The sequence below is a fragment of the Nicotiana sylvestris genome, chromosome 8 (assembly GCF_000393655.2).
Source record: "Nicotiana sylvestris chromosome 8, ASM39365v2, whole genome shotgun sequence".
NCBI lineage: Eukaryota > Viridiplantae > Streptophyta > Magnoliopsida > Solanales > Solanaceae > Nicotiana > Nicotiana sylvestris.
This window is the reverse complement of record NC_091064.1, coordinates 14,315,041-14,338,909: the sequence shown is the minus strand read 5'-3', so window position 1 is coordinate 14,338,909 and position 23,869 is coordinate 14,315,041. Positions and strand designations below refer to the sequence as shown.

The window sequence follows — 23,869 nt, the reverse complement described above, 5'->3', positions numbered from 1 at the left end:
TGTTTTCTGAAAGGAGAAAAGATCTTCATCTCCCCCATTCCCACGAAGGAAAAAGAAGCAATGAAGCTCTGATCCTCAATGTATATCTTAGTTCCTTCATATCAAATGTATGGACTTCTATCATGTTAAAGATCGGTGAGCTTTCTCATTTATACCTTCTTCATTGTTATTTAATGTTATGAAAACTATCATCCTCTTCTTATATAATGGGTTTTAATCAATGTTATAGCAAAATCTTATGCCTGCTTTGTTTTCTTACTCAAATATTCTATCTTTGATCTAGGATAAATTATCTTTAGCTAGGATTTACCTAAACTCTTCTTATTTAATTGGCTCAACAAGAAGTCTAAAAAATTTTGGGTAAAACATTTGGCGTTGTCTACGGGGGATTTTCTAACCAAAATTTTAGTTTCCTCTAGATCTAAAGTCAACCAGAGTTTCACTTTCCGGTTGTCGTAGACTCGCCCCCTCAATATAAATACCAACTTGAGAAATTTGTAGGCAAACTTTTGAAATAACCAAGCCGACCTGGGTCGGATCTTTGCATAAAATCAAAAGCGCCTGATATCTATACAAAATCCACGTCTTGTTGTAGCGATGGGTTTGGTACGTCATGAGTATGAGTTGTCAAAGTAGGATTATGATCACTATGCACTGAGTACATCTACAATCCTATTTGCTATATTAACGTTAGATGACGATCTACACTTCCACCTCTTAAGAAGGAGCGATAGCCTATTGTGTGGTTCTTTGAAATAACCAGCTTGTTCTGCCTCATTTTTGTACCTGTATGCACAGAGTATAACTTATGTTTCTCTTATTCTTGTGCGCATCAGACGAGATTGGACCGAGACTCGAACTCGAGATCCCAACGAGCAAAGTTGTCAACCCCTAAGAGGCCTAAACACGACTAACAGCGAAGCTAAGTGTGAGGCTACCAAATCTGAAGCCATCATTCGAGTACGGGATAAAACGAGTCGTCCCACAGTGCCCCTCTCCCCTTGCCAACCTAGTCAAGGTAACAGACGATTTCGTTTGGGTTTAACTTATTATTTTTCTTTTTTGGATTGGGATAGGAACACGAGCATTCTTCTAGGTGCACGAGCAAGGAACAAACGCCACCAAAATGACACACTAGGAAAACGTTCCATACCATATCATAAATAACAGACAAACGACTCAGAACAAGCCGACATTATTGAGAAACAACCACCATAACCTGGGACTGAGCGATGAGCCCATGGTACATACAGTCTCTCCAACACAGGCAAGACATGGACTCGAAAAGCTTGCACGTATGTTCACCATAACAATCCTACGCCAAATTCAGCCGACAAAACATTACGAATCACGTCCAATCTTCGTTTGACTTAAATCAAGCCCCAGGGAGCCCAGATGCCCAAGCAATAAGTTCATCGCCCGTCTCATCAACCGCCTTTCCAAGCAGATCAATGAAGGGACTAGATATACCGGGACTTCACCTATGCATACAAACTATGCAACAAAGCAAAATATTCTCCAATAAAAACAAAAGTAAATAAATTGGGACTCATCCCGACGCATACATAAATGACACATCAATAAGTAACATTCTCAAATAAAAGCAAGGTCGCGCGCAACATTCTTATCACCGAACCAACATATTGCCACGCAAGAGTAAAGTTCGACCTCGCTCGAACTCATAACGGGTTACAAATTTGACCTCGCTCGAATTTACACCCTTACGGTCATCGGCCATTGCCATGCGAGAGGAAAGTTTGATCTCGCTCGAACTCACAATGGGTTACAAATTCAACCTCGCCCGAATTTACACCCTTACGGCCATCGCCACGCGAGAGGAAAGTTTGACCTCGCTCGAACTCACAACGGGTTACAAATTCGACCTCGCTCAAATTTACACCTTTACGGACATCGGCCATCGCCACGCGAGAGGAAAAGTTTGACCTCGCTTGAACTCATAATGGATTACAAATTCGACCTCGCTCGAATTTACACCCTTACGTCTATAGGCCATTGCCAAGCGAGAGGAAGGTTCAACCTCGATCTAACACATAACAGGTTACAATTTGACCTCACTCGAATTCATACCCATGCGACCCCCAGCCATCGCCAAGCGAAAACAAAATATGACTCGCTCGAATTGTTTGACGTTCGACCTCGCTCGAATTATTTTACCTTCTATCTCATTCAAATCAGTCAAACCTCGACCTTGTTCGAGCTAATTAATATCCAACCTCAAGTCGGTCTATGTTCAACTCTGCCGAAATCAATATTACATAACGGTCGAAAAATCAAGGACTCCCACATAGCAAACAAGAAGAAGAGAATGGAAACCCACAAATACATAGCGAAAAGACAATTATTCTATTTCAAATATCATATTACAGTACTTTTTACAAGTGGCTCGAGGACGCCCCCACCCAACAACAACAACAAAAAAAGAGCTAAGTTCAAAAAGCTATAACAACTTCACTTGGCCTCATCTCCACCACCGTCCTATTCAGCATCGTTATCATCGGAAAGAAGCCCATCTTCGATCTCAGCATCCCCACCGGCCTCTGCTGTCGCTGGATCATAACCACAGGCAAGACGAGCCTTGCGTACCTTAACTCTAGCATCTTCAAAAGTGGCCTCAAGAACGCTCCCCGCCGTCCAAAACCCCTTATAAATATCTCGTTGGGCTTCATCGGACCCATAACTCGTATAAATGGGGGAGGGGGGACATCAATATGGGTAGATTCTTGAGTGTGGGCCTGAGCCAACAACTGTGCCTTCTCGGCCTCGTGGGCCGTAACTCGGTCTCCCAGGCTCGAAGCATCCCGATCAAGTTCACCAATCCGCTCCTCGAGTCATGCTTCCCTCAGTGTGGTCATCGCCCTCTCAGCTTCCCGCTCAGACCTGAGGATGCGGATAGTATCTTCCAGCGCCGCCGCCCTTGTCAAAGCAGCCACTCGAGGTCCTTTGGCTCTCTCCAACTCGGCCACTTTCGTTTCTAGCTCAGCCACCTTTATGTCCACTTTACGCTTAGGTTAGCAACTCTAGTGGCATTTTGCTCAAGCTCGGCTCGCAAAGACAACACCTTCGCCTAAAGGTCCTCGCATTCCGTCGCAACCCCTTTTCCCACCTCGAGCTCCTCATCTTTGGCACTAAGAAGCTCCTCAAGCTCGCTACACCTACGGATAGACCACATCAGATCCTCGTCCCTTTTCTTCAACTCTTCCCTATTGTATTGAGTACTAGTATCCATCCTGAGCAGCTCGTGCATTTCACGGAACCTGCTACGATATCGCCGATACTTCTCGCCATTTTCAGGAAGACTTCAGCCCGTGTCTCAGCCCTACAAGAATTCTCGATCTCCAGCATGTAAGTCTAAAAAAAAGAATCAGCGAAAGCAAAGGGCACAAAATAAAGAAAATAGCAAAAGGAATCTCACCTTCAAGGTCATCCCGGCCACACTACATGACAAAGCATAATCATTGTTCTCCCGAAGAGATCTGCTCTCGACGGTGAAGCACAGAAGGTCAAACTGAGGCACCAAATCCACCGTGTCCTCTAACAGGTTATAGTCCGACGGGATTTCGAGCACACGGAAAGGCCTTATATCTACCTTGGTAAAGCCTTCCTCGAACATCCTCATGTCCTCAGGATCGATGTCAGAATCGAATTCATAATCCTCCACCACTACGCCCTTCGACCTTTCATTAGCCGAAAATGGGTTATGGGCCGGTCGAGACATCGATGGGCCGCTTAGAACAGTCACGGCAGCCTCAGAACTCTGTCCCCCTGCCATAGCATCCTCTTCCATGCCCGCAACGGCCACTGCCTCCACACCCAAGCTGGCACCACCGCTGGTTTCAGGCACTGCCAAAACGAGGTCGCCCCTCGAGGGCGTCTCAACCAAAGATGCCCTTTCCAACATAATCCTCTGCCTATTTGACATAGCCTCTTTGCTGCTGACACGAGAAGACTCGTCCATTGAACAGATTATAAGGGTCGGAGTCTTCGACCGAAGAGTAACCTCAAAATGAATAGCCTCGGTCGCGAATACGGTCCGCCGAGCAACCAAACTTTGGCCGCCCTTGTCCACAGTTGCTCTTGGTACGGGACGGGTAGAGGAAGCCGGATGAAGGAAAGGAAGGGCATGAGCCCTTGCCCTTCTCGCTCCTCTCCGACCTGCCGACAAGAACTTCGGTCAAACGAATATAAGAAAAGGATGAAGCAGAGAATAAAGCAATGAAGGCCGAGATAAGCCGACTTACTAGTGGAAGGTTTGCGCCCAAACCTCTCGTAAAAAGACGCCCATTCGGGGATCCCTATAGTGTGGGGGAGAATTGCGCTCACCCATTCGCGAATGTTGGCGATCTGCGGAGGAGGCACCCTCTCGGCTACGAAAACAGAAAACACTACGGTCACTAAAGAGAAATGACCCACACCCATGATAAAAAAAAGGGGGTAATGTAATAAAAGGAAGGGGAGACTCACAGGCGAAATTCTATGCCTCATGGACCCCACTGGGTTCGACACCACATGCTTTGTCCGGACGTAGAAGAAATTCTCCCATAAATAGTGGTTAGTCTTGTCATCCATCTTCACCACCAAACTCTTGGTCCCCCGGTGGTGCAGGTGGATAATCGTGCCCCTAAGAAAATGAGGGGTGAAGAGATGAAGCATATGTTGAAGAGAAACTCCCCGATCGGCTAGCTCCACATACTTGCTAAGCATAAGGAAGAGCTTGTATACGTACGGAGAGAGTTGAGCTGGACACACCTCGTAGAAGCGGCAGAAGTATACCGCTAACGAGGGAAGGGGAAACGCGTATCCAATGATGAATGGATAGGCGTAGACCGCGCAGTAGCCCGTGCGGTGAATATGCACTATGTCCCGACCCACCGAAACTAGTTCAATGTGATCGGGAATCCCTCATTTGGCTTTGAATGCCGTAAGTGTCGTAGTATCCATCATCGAAAGAACAGGTTACGGCCCATCCCCAGCAGGGCTGTTGAAATCAGTCCTCACTTTCCCTAGACGAGGAACCACCTCATCTACCGTCGGAAAACTCTCATCCTCCACCGGACCCCCTCCCTCTTCGACTAGGGGTACCTCATTTTTCGGCACCGGAGCACCAACAGCTCTATCAGGGTTGGAAGGTGTGATAGTCATTTTTTTTCTTTGATTGAGAGAGACGAGAATGATAAGGGAAAAGGTAGCGGTCACAAGAATTTCTAACAGAAGCAGAACTATGAGAAACTGAAGAAGAAGAAGAGTTGCAAAAGATGTCTCTTAAGCGATTAAGAAGCGTAACATTCAAATGAAAGATTCTCCCCTATTTATAGGGACATAAATACCTCGAGCGGGAAAGCCAGACGCTGTCGTTTTGAAAATAGAAAGGGCACTGTAAACGATGCAATGCATAGAAAACACGCGTCATAATGACGCATGGGGAGCTTTTAATGACATTTTCTGAACTGACGTAGAATCTGACGCAGCTCTCAAAACATCACGTCGCTGCCTTGCCACGTGGTATTCGCCTCTTGCATAGAGTGCTTAGATCTCTCACAACTTTCAAATCGACAAGGTCCGCCCATCGAGCTCGCCAAAAGGCGACCCCAATAGGCGGAGAGACTAACTGTATGGGTCAAAATCTGACCGAATAAGAATCTGTGTGGAAAGGGATGGCAAATGTTACTTGGGCCGAAGTCATGTCCATACCACGCCATAATAACACACACCTCGACCATGGGCCGAATTCATGTATTTAGAACGCTTAAGCGGCGAATTGGATGTAATAACATTTCAAAGGGTCAACCCGTAATATAATCAAACGACTTAAATACTATGGTTAATGACTGTTAGGTAAAGGAAGAAGACCTAGTATATAAACTAAAGGAGAAGAAGAAGAAAAGGGAAGAACAAAAGCAAATCTAAACACATACTTGCTTTCTGAGAGGAGAAAGGATCTTCATCTCCCCCTCTTCCCACGAAGGAAAAAGAAGCAATGAAGTTCTGATCCTCAATATATATCTTAGCCCCATCATATCAAATGTATGGAGTTCTATCATGTTAAAGATCAGTGACCTTTCTCATTTATACCTTCTTCATTGTTATTTAATGTTATAAAACCACCATCCTCCTCTTATATAATGGGGTTTAATCAATGTTATAGCAAAATCTTATGCTTGCTTTGTTTACTTACTCATATCTTCTATCTTAGATCTAGGATAAATTATTTTTGGCTAGAATTTACCTAAACTCTTCTTATTTAATTGGCTCAACAAGAAGTCTAAATAATTTTGGGTAAAACAGTAACAACATAACCATATCAAATGGGTCGTTACATAAATTGATATTTTTCGTCATTACGTAACGATATATTTAATGATACGATATAACAAAATTTAAGTAACAACTAAAATAAATATTATATTTAAATTAACAATACAATACAATATGACATATTTAAAGTAATAACAATCAAGCTGTTAGAAAAAATCCTAATCTCTTGTCAAGCTGAGGGACCACCAAATTCACACATTGACAAAATGTATAATACCAACCTATTCCCCCCCCCCCCCCCGCGGCTCTCAAGTATTTCTTCTCTTCCACTGATACTACTATCATTACTACTCTCTTCTCTCACTCAGTTTTCTTTTGTATTTTCAAGATTACCCATTTGATAACAAGGGCTGTTGCTACTATTACATGTCAAAGTTTCCTCTGTGGTATGTTCTTTTACCCACAATTTAATTATTTCACATGTTGTACCTTATCATAGATTTATATGCCAGTAAAAACATAGAGAACTTATTTTTCACTTTTGTTTTTATTTGGTGTAATAATGATATGAGTTAAGCTTAAACACAGAAATATGGTTAGTGAGAATTCATATAGCTAATCTCGAATTGTTTGGGACTGAGCCGTAGTAGTTGTTGTAATAATAGTACTAGTAGTAATAGTACGTTTGAAATTTGTATTTTTATCTGCTCTTGTTAGTTTCTGTTGTAAATATATATCTGGGTACTCTTTGTTTGACCAAAATTCTAAGAGAAATGCCGCATCTGTTTGTTTATGAATTCAATAGTAGTTTTTAGCTCATTGGATTATTAGCTCTGCAGAAATTGTCATCTCTTTTATTTAGACGCTAAGGCAGATTCACATAGTTGGCAACGGGTGGGATTGCACCACGATTAGTTCAAATTCTATATATGTGTGTAGTTAAGAAATTCTTAAAATTATATGTTTATACAAATTCGACCGTTTTCTCCTAAAAAAGTAGTGGGTGCAGTCACAGAGCTAGGTGTTGGTGAGGGGTGAACGGAATCTCCTTTGCGGTAAAATTATACAGCTCAAGTAGGGAAAAAATGATTTTCTTTTTTTGTTATGTATAAAATATTGAGGCATATGTGGTAAGCGTTCGATCCTAGCAAGTGTTATCAGAGTCAAGGTCATGGGCTCGGTTTCCAAGAACAACATACTGTATGAGGCAAGTGTTGGGAGGACGATTGTTGGGTAACACCAACACCCTACCTATGGCAAAGCCCATGAAGGGGCTGGGGTGGCCCGGTTCAAAGCCATGGTCGAACATGGTGCTTACTTGGTGGGCTTAGTTAAGAATTAAAGTTGTGACCTTCCTATCAGCTATAGCTTTTGGCATTATGGTAAGCGCTTGATCCTAAGAGAGTCCGCTTGGCATAAGGGAATATTCTATTGTGCTGGCAAAAGGTGTTCAAAAGTTGCTTTAGGTAACGTGTTCAAATCTATTTCTAGTATTTTTTTTGAATCTCTTTTGTATGTAGTCCTAAGCTCCGCGACTAGGTGTAGTGATACTCATGCTTGGATTCGTCTCTGCTTATCGAGTCTTCTACTACCTATTTGGAGCTTTTCTCAATGGACCCCTGGTGTTATATGGAGTAATGCATGTTAGATCATGGATTCCCCTAGACCGTAGATGGATATTAAGCAATACTTGATCGAATTTTCTGAGGATACACTTATTCTGACTACAATTACGAATAGGTCTGAGCCAGTTAGATATATCTACATGGTATCAGTTTGACGTACCAGGAGCTTTGTGCCTAGGACATGGAGTTCTGTGTATATGATGTGATTTCTACATGGTTATATTAGTAGGACCCGTGGGGGTCTGTCGAAAACAACCTTTGTACCTTCACAAAGGTCGGGGTAAGGTCTGCGTGCATCCTACCCTCTCGGACCCTACTTTGTGGGATTATACTGGGCATGTTGTTGTTGTTGGTTATATAAGTTTGCGTACAAGGAGCTTTGTGCCTAGGACATGGAGTTCTGTGTATATGAGGTGATTTCTACTACAGTACTGGACATTGCGGAATTTGAGAGGTTACTCCTATTGGGGTTGGACAATCATCTTTACATTAATTTGCTTGACAGTCAGTGTTTCTAGTACCATCTTTTACTTGATTGTACATCACATAAGACAATGATTGCTAGTTGCTAGATAAGAGTTTCATTAAGCAGTAGTTAATGTGTTACATATTTTCTGATAATAGATGCAAGGTGTGGCCGTGTGGGATTATTAAGTATATTTGTTTTGGTTCATGTGCTGTATAATCTATCAATTGAAAGTTTGATTATGATGAAAAATCCTAGGAAAATAATTTGCTTCCCTATAATATAACATGTGCTAGGCTGGATAGCTTTTATTGCAGAACATTGGCTTAGATTTTCTGCGTAGTGATTGAAAATAATGGATCTGCGAATATAATAGCTTGATTTTTGGAATAAATAATCACATGCCAATAACTTTTTCCAGTCGGTCTTGTCGTTGTGGAGAGTGTACAACGACAACTACGCTTGGATTCCAACTTTCAAACTAGTTGAGATGGCCCATATGAATCCTCACTATCCATTCGCTCCATTTGTAGCTTTAGATATTGTAGTCCTGCTTAATCTCCCAGCTTCCTGCCTAGCCAAAGTGAGAAGTAAAACAAATCAAAGTAAATACATGCAAACAGCTGAGAATTGCCGACTACTTAATTTTCAATTTTGTTGGTTCAAGTCACATTTCCATGTGTGAAAATTGTATTTGAAAGTCCAAATCTCCTTCCTAATGCACAATCATTTGAAATATATTCATTGTCTTCTATCCTCTGATTCAAGTGTATGTTAGCCGTGGCATATGAAAAGTAACAAACTTCATTACTATGGGTGAAGCTACATTCTCCTAAGGGTGGTTCATTGGCCACTCTTTGTCGAAAAACTACACTGTGTATGTAGGTAAAATATTAAGTTTTAGAGGCATATAATATATATAGAATACCCTATGTTGGGGAATTTTTTTCACTTCTTTCAAGCTGGAATACACTAGGAAAAATTCTGAAGCCACTGTTCATAACTAATACTCTTTCCTTTTCAATTTGTTTTGCCCTGCAGAGTAATATATATATAACAAGCATCTGCAATGGGTTCTGGATACTGTCTTAAAAATGTAATCAGTTTGAGAAAAGCAAAAGATAGCAGATCGAAAAGATTAAAGGTAAGCTTCCCTAGTTGTTACTTGTATCAAAATTTCTCCTTTAACTAGACAAGATCAATGAGCTTCGTAGTTTTTTCTTGAGACAGGGAACTTCTATTGGACGCAAGGACGACCACTCTCAGAAAGAGCCGTCAAGGAGATCAAGTGGCACCTCTATAAGAAATAACAGGGAACCAGGAATGGCTCTTGAGGATAAAGCGGCCACAAAAATTCAGGCAGCTTTCCGCGCATATGTGGTAAACTCACAGTGTTGTATTAAGATTAAAGAAAATAGATGTTGTTTCATGATTTCCTTCTTAATAAGACTATATTTTCTTAAAGTAAATTTCTCTGCTGATGTATTTTCCTTGAAAATCAACATATTTTTAGGACATAATCCAATTAACATACTCAGGCAATTGATATTTGTTCCTTTTTTATTTATATCTTTTCAGTAGGTGTGTCACAGCTTAAATTTGTCGTTTGTCGCCACCTGATCAACCAGAAAAGAAATAAAGAAAATGTAGGAATTGGAAAATTAAATGATGCAGTTCATACCAAAACAATTTTACCATATTGTAAAGTAGGATTACACTCTTGAAGGAAAACAGAGAATTTGTCTATTTGTATTAAGAATAGTTGTTGATCTCAATGCTGTGAAGAGAGTAAAACTAGGAAAAGCGACAAGCCCCTTTTCGCTTAAAGCGTGAAGCGAAGTGCTCACTTTTTTGAAGTGAAGCGGAATTTAAAAAAAATTTAAAATAAATACTGAAACGGAAAAAGGCATTAAGAACTAAAAGGAACTGAAACGAAAAAAAAAAGGGCAGTAAGTAAGAAAAAAATTGGGCAGCATTTCGCTGCAATGTAAGACTGAAACAGTGAAAGAAGAAGAAGAAGAAATCACAAACCTGGGCTTGAACTTGAAAAGTGTTGAAAATGGGAACCCTAGTCGCTGTTTTTCTCTGCTGCTCGATGATATTTTGAAAAAAGATAGCATTTTTATTTAATTAACGTTGGCAACCACTTAATATACTGAAGCGCTCGCTACTGTCGCTTCTCGCTTCAATCGCGCTTCTCGCTTTTTTGGTAGAAGCGCACGCTTCATATCACTTCACAACACAGAAGCGACCATGTGCCCGCCTCGCTTCGCTTCGCGCTTTGAGCACTGAAGCGAGCTCTTTTCATAACACTGGTTGATCTATTAGTGAAAAGAAAGCATTGATGTTGGATGACTCAAAACCTGAAGCTATAGACCCTTAGACCGGGAATGAATCTAATTGAAAAAATGATGCATATAGGGCAGCCCGGTGCACTAATCTCCTGCTATGTGCGGGGGTCTTACGAAGGGCCGAACCACAAGGGTCTATTGTATGCAGTCTTACCCTACATTTATGCAGGAGGTTGTTTCTATAGCTCGAACTCGTGACCTCCTGGTCACATGACAACAACTTTTCCAGTTACGCCAAGGTTACCCTACCAAAAAATGCTGCATATATTTGAATTTTTTTCCCTCAATAAAGAGATGAATGTATTGTTCAATGCAGTGGGATGGATATTGAGGATTCATATAGCCGATCACCACTAGTTTGGGATTGAAATGTACTTCTTGTTGCTATTGTTCTGAATGTATCCTTTCAAACTTTATATTTGTTTCTATTTGTGTTATCTTGCAAGATAGAGTTATTTTCAAGTCTTCCTGAGAAATTGCTACTTACTCTTTTATTTAAGTTGAATAGATTTTTTCTCCTTTTTCAGGCAAGGAAAACTTTGCGTTGCTTGAAACGAATATCAAGATTACAGTCTATGACACAAAGCTCTTCAGTGAAAAAACAAGCTTCAGCAACTTTGAACAATCTCCATTCATGGAACAGGATACAAACTGAGATTAGAGCTCGCCGTATTAGTATGGTAATAGAAGGGCGTCTTAAGCAGAAGAAGCTGGAGAATCAATTGAAGCTAGAGGCAAAGCTTCATAACGTAGAGGTTAGAATTAGCTGTTTTCTTAAGTTCTGCTTTCATACTAGCTTTATATCATGAGTAGTTTACCTTAACAAGTTTTCTGCATAGACTTGGCCCTGAATTATGTAGTACTCCCTCCGTCCTATTTTATGTGATGGTGTTTGGCTTGGAACAGTGTTTAACGAAGAAAGAAAGATTTTTAGAACTTGTGGTCTAAAACAAGCCATAAAATTTTGTATGACTACAAATTTCATTAAGGCTAAAATGAGAATGTTTAAGTTAAATTATTTCTAAGTATAAAAATGTGTCATTTTTTGCTGGACAAACTAGAAAGGAAAGAGTGTCACATAATCTGGGACAAAGAGACTATTAAATTTTCGTTACTTTAACGTTTAACATGAGTGAGCGACTGACAGGTAGAGTGGAGTGGTGGCCCTGAAACAATGGAAGTTGTTCTAGCAAGAATACACCAGAGAGAAGAAGCAGCAGTGAAGCGGGAGCGAACCATGGCATATGCATTTTCTCATCAGGCATGTTAATTCTCATATGATTTCTCTAGATTATATACTGAAGGGGAGCCTTGGCGTAATTGGTAAAGTTACTGCGATGTGACCAGGAGGTCATGAGTTTATGAGTTTGAGCCGTGGAAACAGCCTCTTGCAGGAATGCAGGGTAAGACTGCATACAATAGACCCTTGTGATCCGGGACTTTTTCGGACCCCGCGTATGGCGGGAGCTTAGTGAACCGAACTTCTCTAGATTATATACTATTTACATTGTCATTCCAAAATAAGAATCATCACTGATTGACGTATTATTTCACAGTGGAGGGCCAATTCCAACCCAATATTTGGATCGAGCAACCATGATATCAGCAAAGCTAACTGGGGCTGGAGCTGGACGGATCGCTGGATTGCTGCTCGGCCATGGGAAAGCCGAATTACTGTTCCATCAACTCCAAAAATGGCCAAAAGGATAGCAAGGAAGACTCCTAAAAGTAACAAAAGTCAAACAATAAAAACGCCAATTTTTGTTAAATCAACTTTTGCTAATCAGAAACGCACTATAAAGCCTCGAAAGCTATCGTACGATACAGCTGATAAATTGACTGCAGAGAAAGGAATCAACAAAGTTGACGCAAGCATTGAAAAACAGGTGATGGTATCCTAAAAGCAACTGAAAAAAGATAACATGTTCGAGCTAAGACGTGCATGTGTTTCCACATTTTCGCTGAGGTTGACTGTGAAAAACTTGAAGTTTGATGTGTTTGAGCGGTGAAGTTTGACAGTTTTTCCTCTAAAATTCCAAGTTCTTACGAGCTTATGTATATTTAAGAAAATAAGTTATTTGTCGGTTATAATGTGTACAGATAAGTTATAGTTCATTTGAATCGTTCTTTTATAGGTTCAAAGGTCAGAATATTCAGTTTCTATGTGTTTTTGTCATGAAATATTTTGGTCAGAACATCTGTTTTGTACATGATGTAAAAGATATTGCAGAGTGTTTTTGGTATAGTAAAATCTTATTGCTTGGTGATACTTTGTTAGACACACGATTGATTTTTCACGTACTTTATAAGTATGTATATTGAGAAAATGAACCTCGAACATAATTCAAGTCCAAAAGTCGGAGCTGAGTATTGTTCAATATCGTATATAGACGACACTTCATACCTTCAACCAGTATGGGATTCTAACCGCGTGCATAACCTTAGACATTTCAGCGTGAATGTTTGCATGCTAATTTCCATGTCCATGCCAATCTAGCCTGAGATGGATTCGGGAATTAAGGTTTATGGTTTTCTACAATGACTTCAAGTTAATACTATAATAATAACTGAGTTCGGTGCCACATATTTATTGATAATTTTGTGAATTTCATAAAAATAAATACAATGTTTGAACAAAAGTTACAGGGTTCACGTGAACTCATAACCAGTGACACATCAGATCCGCCCTTGCATCTAGCATAACTACTAATCTACTAGTATATGCTTCAAATTACCTATATCGCATCGCCGGTCGTTCACTGACACTTGTCACTTCATATTAATTTCGTTCAACAGAAATACCCATCACAATGCCTATTATTTTATGGGAGTCCTACATGTTTGTTGAACAATCAATTTTTATATATAAATAAGGCTTCAAATCATAGGCATACGTATCAAATCTTTATATATTTTCGTAAAGTTTTTTACAACAAGAACCAATGTAGTGTATTAAAACAAATGGCTAATATTTTGTAACTTAAAAAGAACCTTTACCAACATACATATTACTGCTAGCAACGATATCTATTGTGAAACTAAATATTATATTTGTTGTTAAAATACTACAAATATACATATATGCAAAATGTAGACATGTAATTTTTGACCTTTCCCTAGATTTTACATATTTTAGCGTTTAAATATTTAATTTAGGTCTAATATCGCTATTTTAACTAGTTTTGACTCTTTTACTTTATTTTATCACAAAAATAAAAATTACAAAAATATTTTTCTTTTATTTAGCTAATTGATATTTTATCTAGTTACTTTTAGTTTATCTACCTTTCATAAAATTCAAAAATACAAAAATAGTTTCACTTTATTTTCAAGAATATTAGTATTTTTGGTAGTAATATTATTTTAATTTTGCGATGATTTTAATCTAATCCCATATCTTTTTCTGTATGATATTTGGAAAAAAATACCAAAAATAGTTTATAACATTATTTATTTTATTTTATTAGAACTAATTTTATATTTTATAGTATAGATTTTATGCTATTTGTAGAAGAGGATTAAGATCTTGGGCTGAAATTTGGCTCAAATTTAAATCTTCTACATGAGCCCAATCTCATCTACCCCAACCACAACCCCTCTAACCTTGACCCAGCCCACAACCCATCAGGCCACTTTAGTTTAGGAAAATGAATCATAGCCTTCCATTCCCTTTGGATCCAAGGGCTATTATCCCTTGCCACACCCCATATAAAATCCTATTGTTCTCCTGAGACCTAGAAGGAGGAACCCTAGAGAAGAGACCCTCATTCCAGCCGCCACCCACCCTAACCAACCCAAAAGACCCTTCTTCGAGACCACTAGGCTTCAGCACCGATCATCTCTTCACCACAGCCGCCCACCCCAGAAAAAGAACTCCCCAGCGCCGCTGCCTTCCTTCTCCAACCACCTGCGGCCACCCTTTTCTCTAACCTTCAGCCGCAAAAACCCTCGCCTTCTTTCACCAAAACACACATACGTACAATAGCGAAAAACATATTAGTACATATAGAATAGGTAGAATTCATTTAGTCTTACACTTTGTATTCTAAAGAATCCTTGTTTACATAACCTTGTACTCTAGATAGAGTCCTTCTTGACTTGATACATTGTACAATATATATAATAGAGAAGCTCTCACGTTGAGAGCATCTTGGGCAAAATACTATTTCTCACATGGTCTCAGATAGCCATTATTAGCCAAACCTATTTCACACAAGTTCTTCTCAATCAAATATGGTGACATCCACCAGGGAAACATCTTCAGCGCCTGTTTCTTCTCCGACAGATCCTATTATTCCTTCTAATTTATCTGCACCTTCAACCACGGGAGCTTTCATAATTCCTCCTCTCTCTCAAACACTTCCACCATTCTCCCTTCCTCCTATCTCTTATTCAATTTCCTCGATGCCAACCTCTCTCCCTGGTCAATATTCCTCTCTAAACACTTTACCTGGTTCATTAGTTAGTAGTGTTGGTCTACCCTTTCAATTGCCATTTACTGGTTCTTTGGACCCAACATCTCTCTCACAGTTCAATTTTGTCGCCGCTCTTGCTGCACCAAACGTCACAAATCTGGTAACTATCAAGCTTGCCTCTGTTGAAGACTACCTCACATGGCGTACTCAATTTCAATCTCCCCTGCTCTCACGTGAACTTCTTGGATTTGTTGATGGCTCAATTCCTCTACCACATCTTTTTATCTGTGATGGATCTGGAACTCAACAACCTAATCCTCTTTATAGATCATGGGTTAAAGTTGATCAAAATGTTCGTTCTTGGCTGTTTGCGACGCTTTCTCGAGAAGTTCTCATGGATGTTCATTTACTGCCTACTTCACGTGATATATGGAATTCTCTACAACGTTGCTACATAGATGCCAGTCAAGCAAAATCTGTTGAACTAAAGAGACAACTCACTACTATGCGCAAAAATGGCTCTATGTCAATTGATCAGTATCTTCGCGAGGCCAAGCAGATTGCTGACTCTCTTGCAGCAATAAATTCTCCTGTCTCTTCTTAAGATTTTATTGATCATGTGCTTCTTGGATTGGGCAAGGAATATGACACTTTGGTTGGGATTATTACACACTATCCTGGTTCATTGTCGCTTGAAGAACTCAGAACGAAACTTCTACTCCATGAAGAACGGTTGAAGCGTTTCAAGGATATAGATACAGTTGTCACTCATCAAGCATTTGCTGCTCAAAATGTGACTCAAATCACTCAAATGTCTCGGGTATTCACTTTGCTTCTCTAGGAGGTCGTGGCAGGGGTAAGGAGGTCGTGGCAGGGGTCGTTCTTTCACATCTAGGGGTCGAGGCCGTGGTGGTAGAGGTCGAGGCTCCTTTAGTCGGGGTCAACAACATCAGGCATCTTCTGGATACACTTTTACTCGCAGTGGTTTCCCTGGACAATCATCGTCAGGTATTGGTAGCGCTCCAACTGCCCTTTATATTTCGCCATCTGTTAGTGCACCTTCATCTTCCATTGGAGTTTTAGGTCCTCCACCTTCTCCAACTGTTTGTCAAATTTGTGGAAATCCTGGTCATTCTGCTCTTCAGTGTAATAATCATTTTAACCATGCATTTGTTGCTAACGATCTGCCTAAGTCTTTCGCTGCCATGTCGGTTGGTGAAACAAATTATGCTACTTGGTATTTAGACTCAGCTGCTACCGCTCACATGACTCCATCTGAAGGTAATTTTATGCATAAATCTGCTTACAATGGTTCTGATCATGTCTTGGTTGGGAATGGATCTTTGCTTAAAATTGAAAATATTGGCTACGCTCAGTTACCCACTCCATCTCGTCCCCTACATTTGAAATCCATATTTCATGTTCCCCATCTCCGCCATAATTTACTTTCTGTCAAGCGATTATGTAAAGATAATAATTGTGCTGTTAATTTTGACTCATCTTCTGTTATTGTTAAGGACAAAGCCTCGGGTCAAACTCTCCTTCAAGCTTCCAGTGAGGGTGATGTATATCCTTTATCTCCTTGGTCCAGGTCTTCTTCTCCTCAAGCTTATGTTGTTTTTTGTCAGTCTGGTGATACATGACATCGTCCCTTGGGACACAGTGGTGCTCGTGTTTTAGCTACTCTTAAAAACAATAATGCTATTAGTTTGTCAAATTCGTTTACTAATAAATGTGTCTCTTGTCGTCTAGGAAAGTCTCATTGTTTATCATTCAATCAAGTAGAACATTGTAGTTCTTTTCCTTTGGATATTATTCACTCAGATGTTTGGCAATCACCCATTTATCCAATTTGGGCTTTCAATATTATGTTATTTTTGTTGATGATTTTTCTCGATTTACATGGCTTTATCCAATGAAAAATAAATCAGAAGTTTTTACTCATTTTTGTGCCTTTCAAAAGCTGGTAGAAAATTTATTTAACACTAAGATAAAATATTTTCAAAGTGATGGAGGAGGCGAGTTTGACAATAAGGCCATGCTTTCACATTTTACTAATTCTGGCATTTCTTTTCGTAAGTCGTGTCCGGACACTCCTCAACAAAATGGGGTTGTTGAACGGAAACATCGACACATTATTGAAATGGTACGCACAATTATAACAGATGTTACTCTCCCGTTTCAATTTTGGGTTGATGCAGCCTTTTATGCTGTTTTTACTATTAACGGGTTACCTACGCCTATTTTACATGGACTTTCTCCCTTTGAGAAACTTTTTCATAGAATTCCATATCACAACTTTCTCCGAGTTTTTGGTTGTGAATGCTTTTCCAATTTGTCTGCTCGAGTTTCTCATAAGTTTACACCTCGTTCAGTTAGATGTGTCTTCCTTGGCTATGCATCTGATTATAAGGGATATCGTTGTTTAGATCCAAAATCTGGTCGTGTATATGTTAGTAGACATGTTATATTTCATGAACTAATTTTTCCATATTCTGAGTTGTCTAGTTCTCCTACTGTTGCCTCCCCTTCATCCTCTAATTCTGATCCTCTTGTTGTCATGTCGCCTCTAAATCGTAGGATTCCACCACCTCAACTTGAATCTTCTGTGTCTACCGATGTTCCATCATTACATAACACTTCTCATGTATCTCAACCTTTATCCTCTAGAACTATAGATTCCACAAGTTGTCAGATCTCTCCTGTAGAGCCTATTTCACCTGTACCTAGCCTTAGCGAGTCATTACATGCAGGTTCTTCACCATCTTTGTCTACCTCATTACCTATTACTAATTCCTCAACTTCGCCATCTACCCCTTCCCAACATCCAATGCAAACTCGATCTAAGTCTGGTATTTCTAAGCCAAAGAAACAATTTTCTTTGAGTGCTAATATCCATGAACAGGAACCTTCTTGCTTTTCTCAAGCTGTGAAAAATTCAAAGTGGCAACAAGCAATAGCAGATGAATTCAATGCCCTTTTAGAGAATAATACTTGGATCCTTGTTCCTTTTACCCCTAGCATGAACTTAGTCGGTTGCAAAAGGGTATATCGCATAAAATATAATTCAGATGGGTCCATTGAGCGATACAAGGCTCACCTTGTAGCACAAGGTTTTCATCAAAAGACAGGCATCGATTATCATAAGACATTTAGCCCTGTTGTTCGTGCGACAACTGCGAGAATTGTTCTTTCCCTTGCTGTCTCTACATGAAGCAACCTCCAGGTTTTATTCATCCAGACTATCCTAATCATGTTTGCAAGCTAACCAAAGCCATCTATGGCTTGAAACAAGCTCCACGAGCTTGGTTTCATCACTTCAGTGCATTTCTTATTTCTCATGGTTTTGCTTGTAGCAAATCTGATAGTTCGATGTTTATTTATCGCTCTTCTTCTCATATCCTTATTCTATTACTCTATGTTGATGATATCTTTCTCACAGGTAGTCATAATGGTCTTCTTGATCAATTTATTTCTCGTCTATCCCATTAGTTTGCTATGAAGGACTTAGGCAATCTCTATTATTTTCTTGGTATTCAAGCAGTTCGTACATCTCACGGTCTTCACTTGTCTTAGCAAAAGTACATTTCTGATTTGTTACTTAAATTTCATATGCACACATGCAAACCAGTTCGTACTCCCATTGCTTCTCGCACTTCTATTTCTCTAATGGACGGTGAGTTACTTTCAGATCCTAGTGAATATAGGAGCATGGTTGGTGCTCTTCAATATTTGACTATGACTCATCCGGATATTGCCTATGCTGTAAATGTTGTCTCTCAATTTATGCATGCTCCCCGTACCACTCACATGCATTGTGTCAAGCGTACTTTCAGGTACTTGCAGGGTACTCTGACTTATGGTCTAACTTTGCGTGCCCTATCTCCGACTTTCATGGTTATTGCCTACTCGGATGCTGATTGGGCTGGTTGTCCAGATAGTCGCCGTTCTACTTCAGGTTTTGCTATGTTTCTAGGATCTAATCTTATCTCTTGGCGTGCAAAGAAGCAGCCAACAGTTTCAAAATCGTCTACAGAGGTCGAGTATCGGGCTATTGCATACACTGTTGCTGAAACTTGTTGGATTCGTCACATTCTTTGTGAGCTTGGTATCTTTCTTCATGAACCAATTCATGTATTATGTGACAACATCAATTCAACTTACATGACCCGTAATCCAGTTTTCATGATCGCTCGAAACATATTGCTGTTGATTTTCATTTTGTGCGTGATAAGGTTGCACAAGGAGATCTTATAGTTCAATATGTTCAAACACATTTGCAGTTAGCAGATATCTGTACGAAGGGCTTGCCTTCATCTCAAGTTTGTTTTCTTCGGGACAATCTGTCTGTTACTCCCACCAGTACAGATTGAGGGGGTGTATTAGTACATATAGAATAGGTAGAATTCATTTAGTCTTACACTTTGTATTCTAAAGAGTCCTTGTTTACATAACCTTATATTCTAGATAGAGTCCTTCTTGACTTAATACATTGTAGATTGTACTCTATATATAATAGACAAGCTCTCACGATTGAGAGCATCTTGGGCAGAATACTATTTCTCACAAAACAGAGGTAGGGAACGAAAAAAAGAAACGGGACAGGATTTTGGAGAGAAAAATTAGGGTTTCGAGGGCTAAGACTTTGCCTCTGTTCTTCAATTTCCTTCTTCGATTTTTCCTGTCTTTTTTGAAATTTCGAACAGAAAACTCATACAAAAAAAATGTTTTGTGTTATTTAGGAGTAGAATTTCAGAAAAACCAAAAATACTACAAAGAAAAAGAGTTTTATTGTTCAGTCTTTTTTCGATCTCGATTTCAGTTGAAAATGGAGTTTGATTGAGAAGTCGTCGAGTTCGAAGTTCCCGTCCATGTTTGGTTCGTGATTCGGTCTGAGATTTTGCTGCCTATTTCGCCATTGAATTTCCGTAATTGAAGCCATTGTACCTGCTGAATTTCTTTGCTGTCAAGAGATATTCTAACATAACAGGTTCCTTCTGCTATTCCCATTTATTTTAATGCATTGGTTGTGTGCTCTGTTTCGTTCCTTTGCCTTTGCTCGTTGGTCGTAGTTTGATTGGATATTGTGATTTTTCCGCTCGGCTTGGATCAATTCAATTCTGTTGCTGTTGGGCTAAGCTTCTTCTAAAAAACGATTTTAAAAAATGGGAATGGAAACAAGGACGTCGGTGTTTTTAACTTAATGGTCATTCAAATTTTTTTAGTAAACTTCTTTGGTTTTCATATGAATCACAGCTAAATTATTAGGCTCCTTTGTGATTGTGTCCACTTTCATGTTCAACTTTCATGTGTTCTACATTGAGAGTCATGATTCACACTCTAATTGGTCTTAAGCAGTTTCTCATTGTTAATTTCCATTAGGTATATTAGTTTGTATTGAACTCCATATGTTATGTTGATAAAAGCAGTGAGTTTAGTTTTGTTACTTGTCCTATGGGCTTGAATAATTAATTTTTAAGTCTGAAAAGTTTAAGTCTCAAGCTATGCTCAAGATACATTGACAAGTTATGTTTCATTGAGTTGAAGGAATTGTGATTTAAGTTGAAAGTGGTTGAAGTATTTAATGTTATTTAGTGTTTGAATTGAGTCTGATTCTTAGTTGCTAAAATTGAAGCGTTAAAGTTTGCAAGGAATTTCGATTCCTTAATTAACTGCTTGCTTTTGAGTCATGAATCTCCTTTCAATGTTGGGTTTTCTTTTAGGCATATCTGTGTCAAATGAGCCAATATGATTCTCAAACTACTAGTCCCTCCACCTGAACTTAATTTCTCATGATTTAATTCCCTTTCGTTACCTGCTGGCATTGGCTTATATTTGTTTTTTCTACTTCTATTTGCTCGGGTGGTTATTTGTTTAGATGTGACTTTATTGCATGGGATGGATGATTATCTTGTTTAGTTCAACTCTGTTATGGATTGTTTGAACGGTTTGAGGGGCTGGATAATTAATAATAAAATAAAGTTAGTGCTGTAGTATTTATCGCTTTATTTACTCGCTTAATCTTTAGGAGCATGCCTAGGCCGTTATCACTTGGATAGGCAAGCCTTAGGATTTTTATTTGAATTTTGAGGTGAAAGGTTGTTTCCTTTAGTTTATTATTTATCCGAGGAATGCCCCCGAGGTACATGTAAATATAGGCCAAGGAGAAGACGGTATGACCATGGAGGCATAGTATAGTATTTTATTTTATTTATTTATTTTCTTTTTCCTTATCGAGGTGGGGAACAACCTCGAGCCTCTTGTGTGTTTATTTTTCTTTATTTGTTGTTTTTACTTCAATTCGATATTCTAAAAAGCCAACTAGATTGGGTATGCAATTGTGACTTTCACGGGACTCGGGGAATGCCTAACACATTCTCCCCGAGTCAAATGAACCCATTATCTAGAATCTCTGGTGCAAACTGGTTTAAGAGTCAAACGCGATTTGAAAGGAAATTGTTATTTAAAAAACAGATGGTGACCTGGCGCACCGAAATCAAATATCATGTGGCGACTCTAAAAATCTTTCGAAACACAATCTTTTGTCACTTTCTAATTGAAAACCCTTTTGAGCTTTTTGAATCACTTTATATATTTTAAAGAGGGTTAGTGAGGTAAAAAAGGGGTGTGACACAAAAAAATGAAAAAGGTGAGGAACTTCTATTTCATATCTCAAGCATATAAAGAGTTTCTCCAAACATCTCATACTAATGTTATATGTGCGAAATAATACTAACTTGTCCTATGTTTAATTTCTATTTTCTGGCATTAACCTTGAGTCATGGGTCCCGTTCGGGTGGTCAATATTTTGTTGAAATGGAATGGGATTGCATGATTGATCATGGTGTTGCTCGTTTTCTTAAAGAGGGTTGTTTAAACAAAGTGATCCAGATAAGGTTTTTGTTTGTAAGAAATGCAGATTGATTGTGAACATTCGGAACAATAACTATTAGATGGCACTGGGAATAACACCAAGGATGTTAACCAAGGAGACAAATATAGAAAGGAGAGCATGAGCAGAGGTTTTAAGTTACTTTTTTTGTTTCAATATTAGATGTTGTCTTGTCAGTAATATATAAATTCTTGATACTAATATTTAATTTCTAGTCGAACAAGACTTGCATTGGTGCATTAGTTTCATATAAAGACGATCAAAGAAATTTGTTGAAACATGTCAGCTAGGGACGATAAACAAATCAAGAGAAAAGAGGGAAAATGAAAAACAACAAACTCAATCCACACTTTTCATACAATAAATTCGATTCTCCAATTCAATTATATCCTATTAGAAAGGGAAGCTGGCGATATTTTTCGTAATTTTGATTTTTTTTAACATATGTAAAAATATGTCGGTACATGCAAGAAATCAATATTTATCATACTCGTATATGATATTGTTTAGAAATCGATCAATGTGAAGAGTCAAGAGGGGCCTAGCAAGCAAGTAGGGAGAAATTCAAAAATAGCCAGATTTACAACTGGTCGTTCAAAAATAGCCCAATTTCAAAAGTAATCGAAATTTAGCCACTTTTCATGTAAAGATAAATTTGAGCGAAAATACTGTTCAAAACCCGAAAAATACGCCAGTATATTATACTGGAGTTCCAGCACAAGTATGCTTGAACGCCAGTATATTATACTGGAGTTCCAGCACAAGTATGCTTGAACAGTATATTATACTGGAGTTCCAGCATAAGTATGTTGGAACTCCAGCATAATATGATGGAGTTCCAGCATAAGTACACTAGAACTCCAGCATAATATACTGGAGTCCAGCAAGTATAATTGTCAAGTATAATATACGGGAGTTTGGAGCATCGGTGCTCCAGTCTCCAGTATATTATACTGGAGTCAGCAAAGTATACCGGTCCAGCATAATATGCTGGAGTTCATACACAAGTGCACCAAACTCCAGTATATTATGGACTGATCTCTGTTGCAGCAAAATTGTGGCTATTTTTCATTGACTTCGTAAACGCTGGTTATTTTTGAATGACCAGTCCGAAAACTGGTTATACCATGCTATTTTTACAAGTATTATATTGGATTTTTTGCACCATATTGTGGCTACTGGAAAAAGATAATTAACGCCATGTGACTCAACTTCCAATTATTTAAACAAAAATAACATTAAGTAGCCATTTTTAATGGTGCTATTTAAAATAGCCACAATTTACAATATATTTAAAATTTAGCCTCTTCATGCTACCTTCTTATGTTACTCTCATTCTTTTGTGCTTCTTATTACATATTATTATTACTTCCTCTGTTTCACTTTTTTCGATACTATATCCTTATTAGTCCACTTGAAAAGAATAATACATTTTAATATTTCTTTAATACGAAACTTTTATTACCATACAAATGATATGACATGTTTAAGGTCACGAGTATCAAAAGTCTTATAGCCACAAAAATATTATGAGATATTTAAGGTTATAAATTTTAATTTTTTTTATTATTAAACTTTGTGTCAAATCACAAATAAAGTAAAACAGAGGGAGCATATTAAAGTAAAACAGAGGGAGCATGTTTAGCTGTGCTTCTGAAATAGTGTATTTTGAAAAGTGTTTTTAAAAAATAGTACTTTTGGTGAGAAACTGTTTGTGTTTGGCTAATCAATTTAAAAATAATTTTGAGCACTGATTAGTGTATGATCAATATGTTAAAAGGGTTAAAATAGCACGGCCTAGCCAGTTTTCGGACTGGTCATTCAAAAATAGTTAGTTTTTGCCAAGT

The 23,869-nt window shown here is 38.8% G+C and overlaps 2 protein-coding genes across 2 annotated transcripts; both read left to right on the top strand.

Moving 5' to 3' along the window:
- The first annotated feature begins 6,574 nt into the window (after window positions 1–6,574).
- Window positions 6,575–12,984, top strand: LOC104248223 (protein IQ-DOMAIN 9-like). The gene is made up of 6 exons (XM_009804442.2): window positions 6,575–6,719; window positions 9,406–9,508; window positions 9,595–9,744; window positions 11,243–11,470; window positions 11,863–11,976; window positions 12,272–12,984. The coding sequence occupies exons 2-6, from the start codon at window positions 9,434–9,436 to the stop codon at window positions 12,614–12,616; spliced, it is 912 nt and encodes a 303-aa protein (XP_009802744.1). The 5' UTR covers window positions 6,575–6,719; window positions 9,406–9,433; the 3' UTR covers window positions 12,617–12,984.
- Window positions 12,985–16,335: 3,351 nt separating this feature from the next.
- LOC138874431 (uncharacterized) lies at window positions 16,336–19,684 on the top strand. The gene is made up of 2 exons (XM_070152829.1): window positions 16,336–16,721; window positions 18,967–19,684. Exons 1-2 carry the CDS (start codon window positions 16,336–16,338, stop codon window positions 19,385–19,387), a joined length of 807 nt encoding a protein of 268 aa, XP_070008930.1. The 3' UTR covers window positions 19,388–19,684.
- The last annotated feature ends 4,185 nt before the right edge of the window (window positions 19,685–23,869 follow it).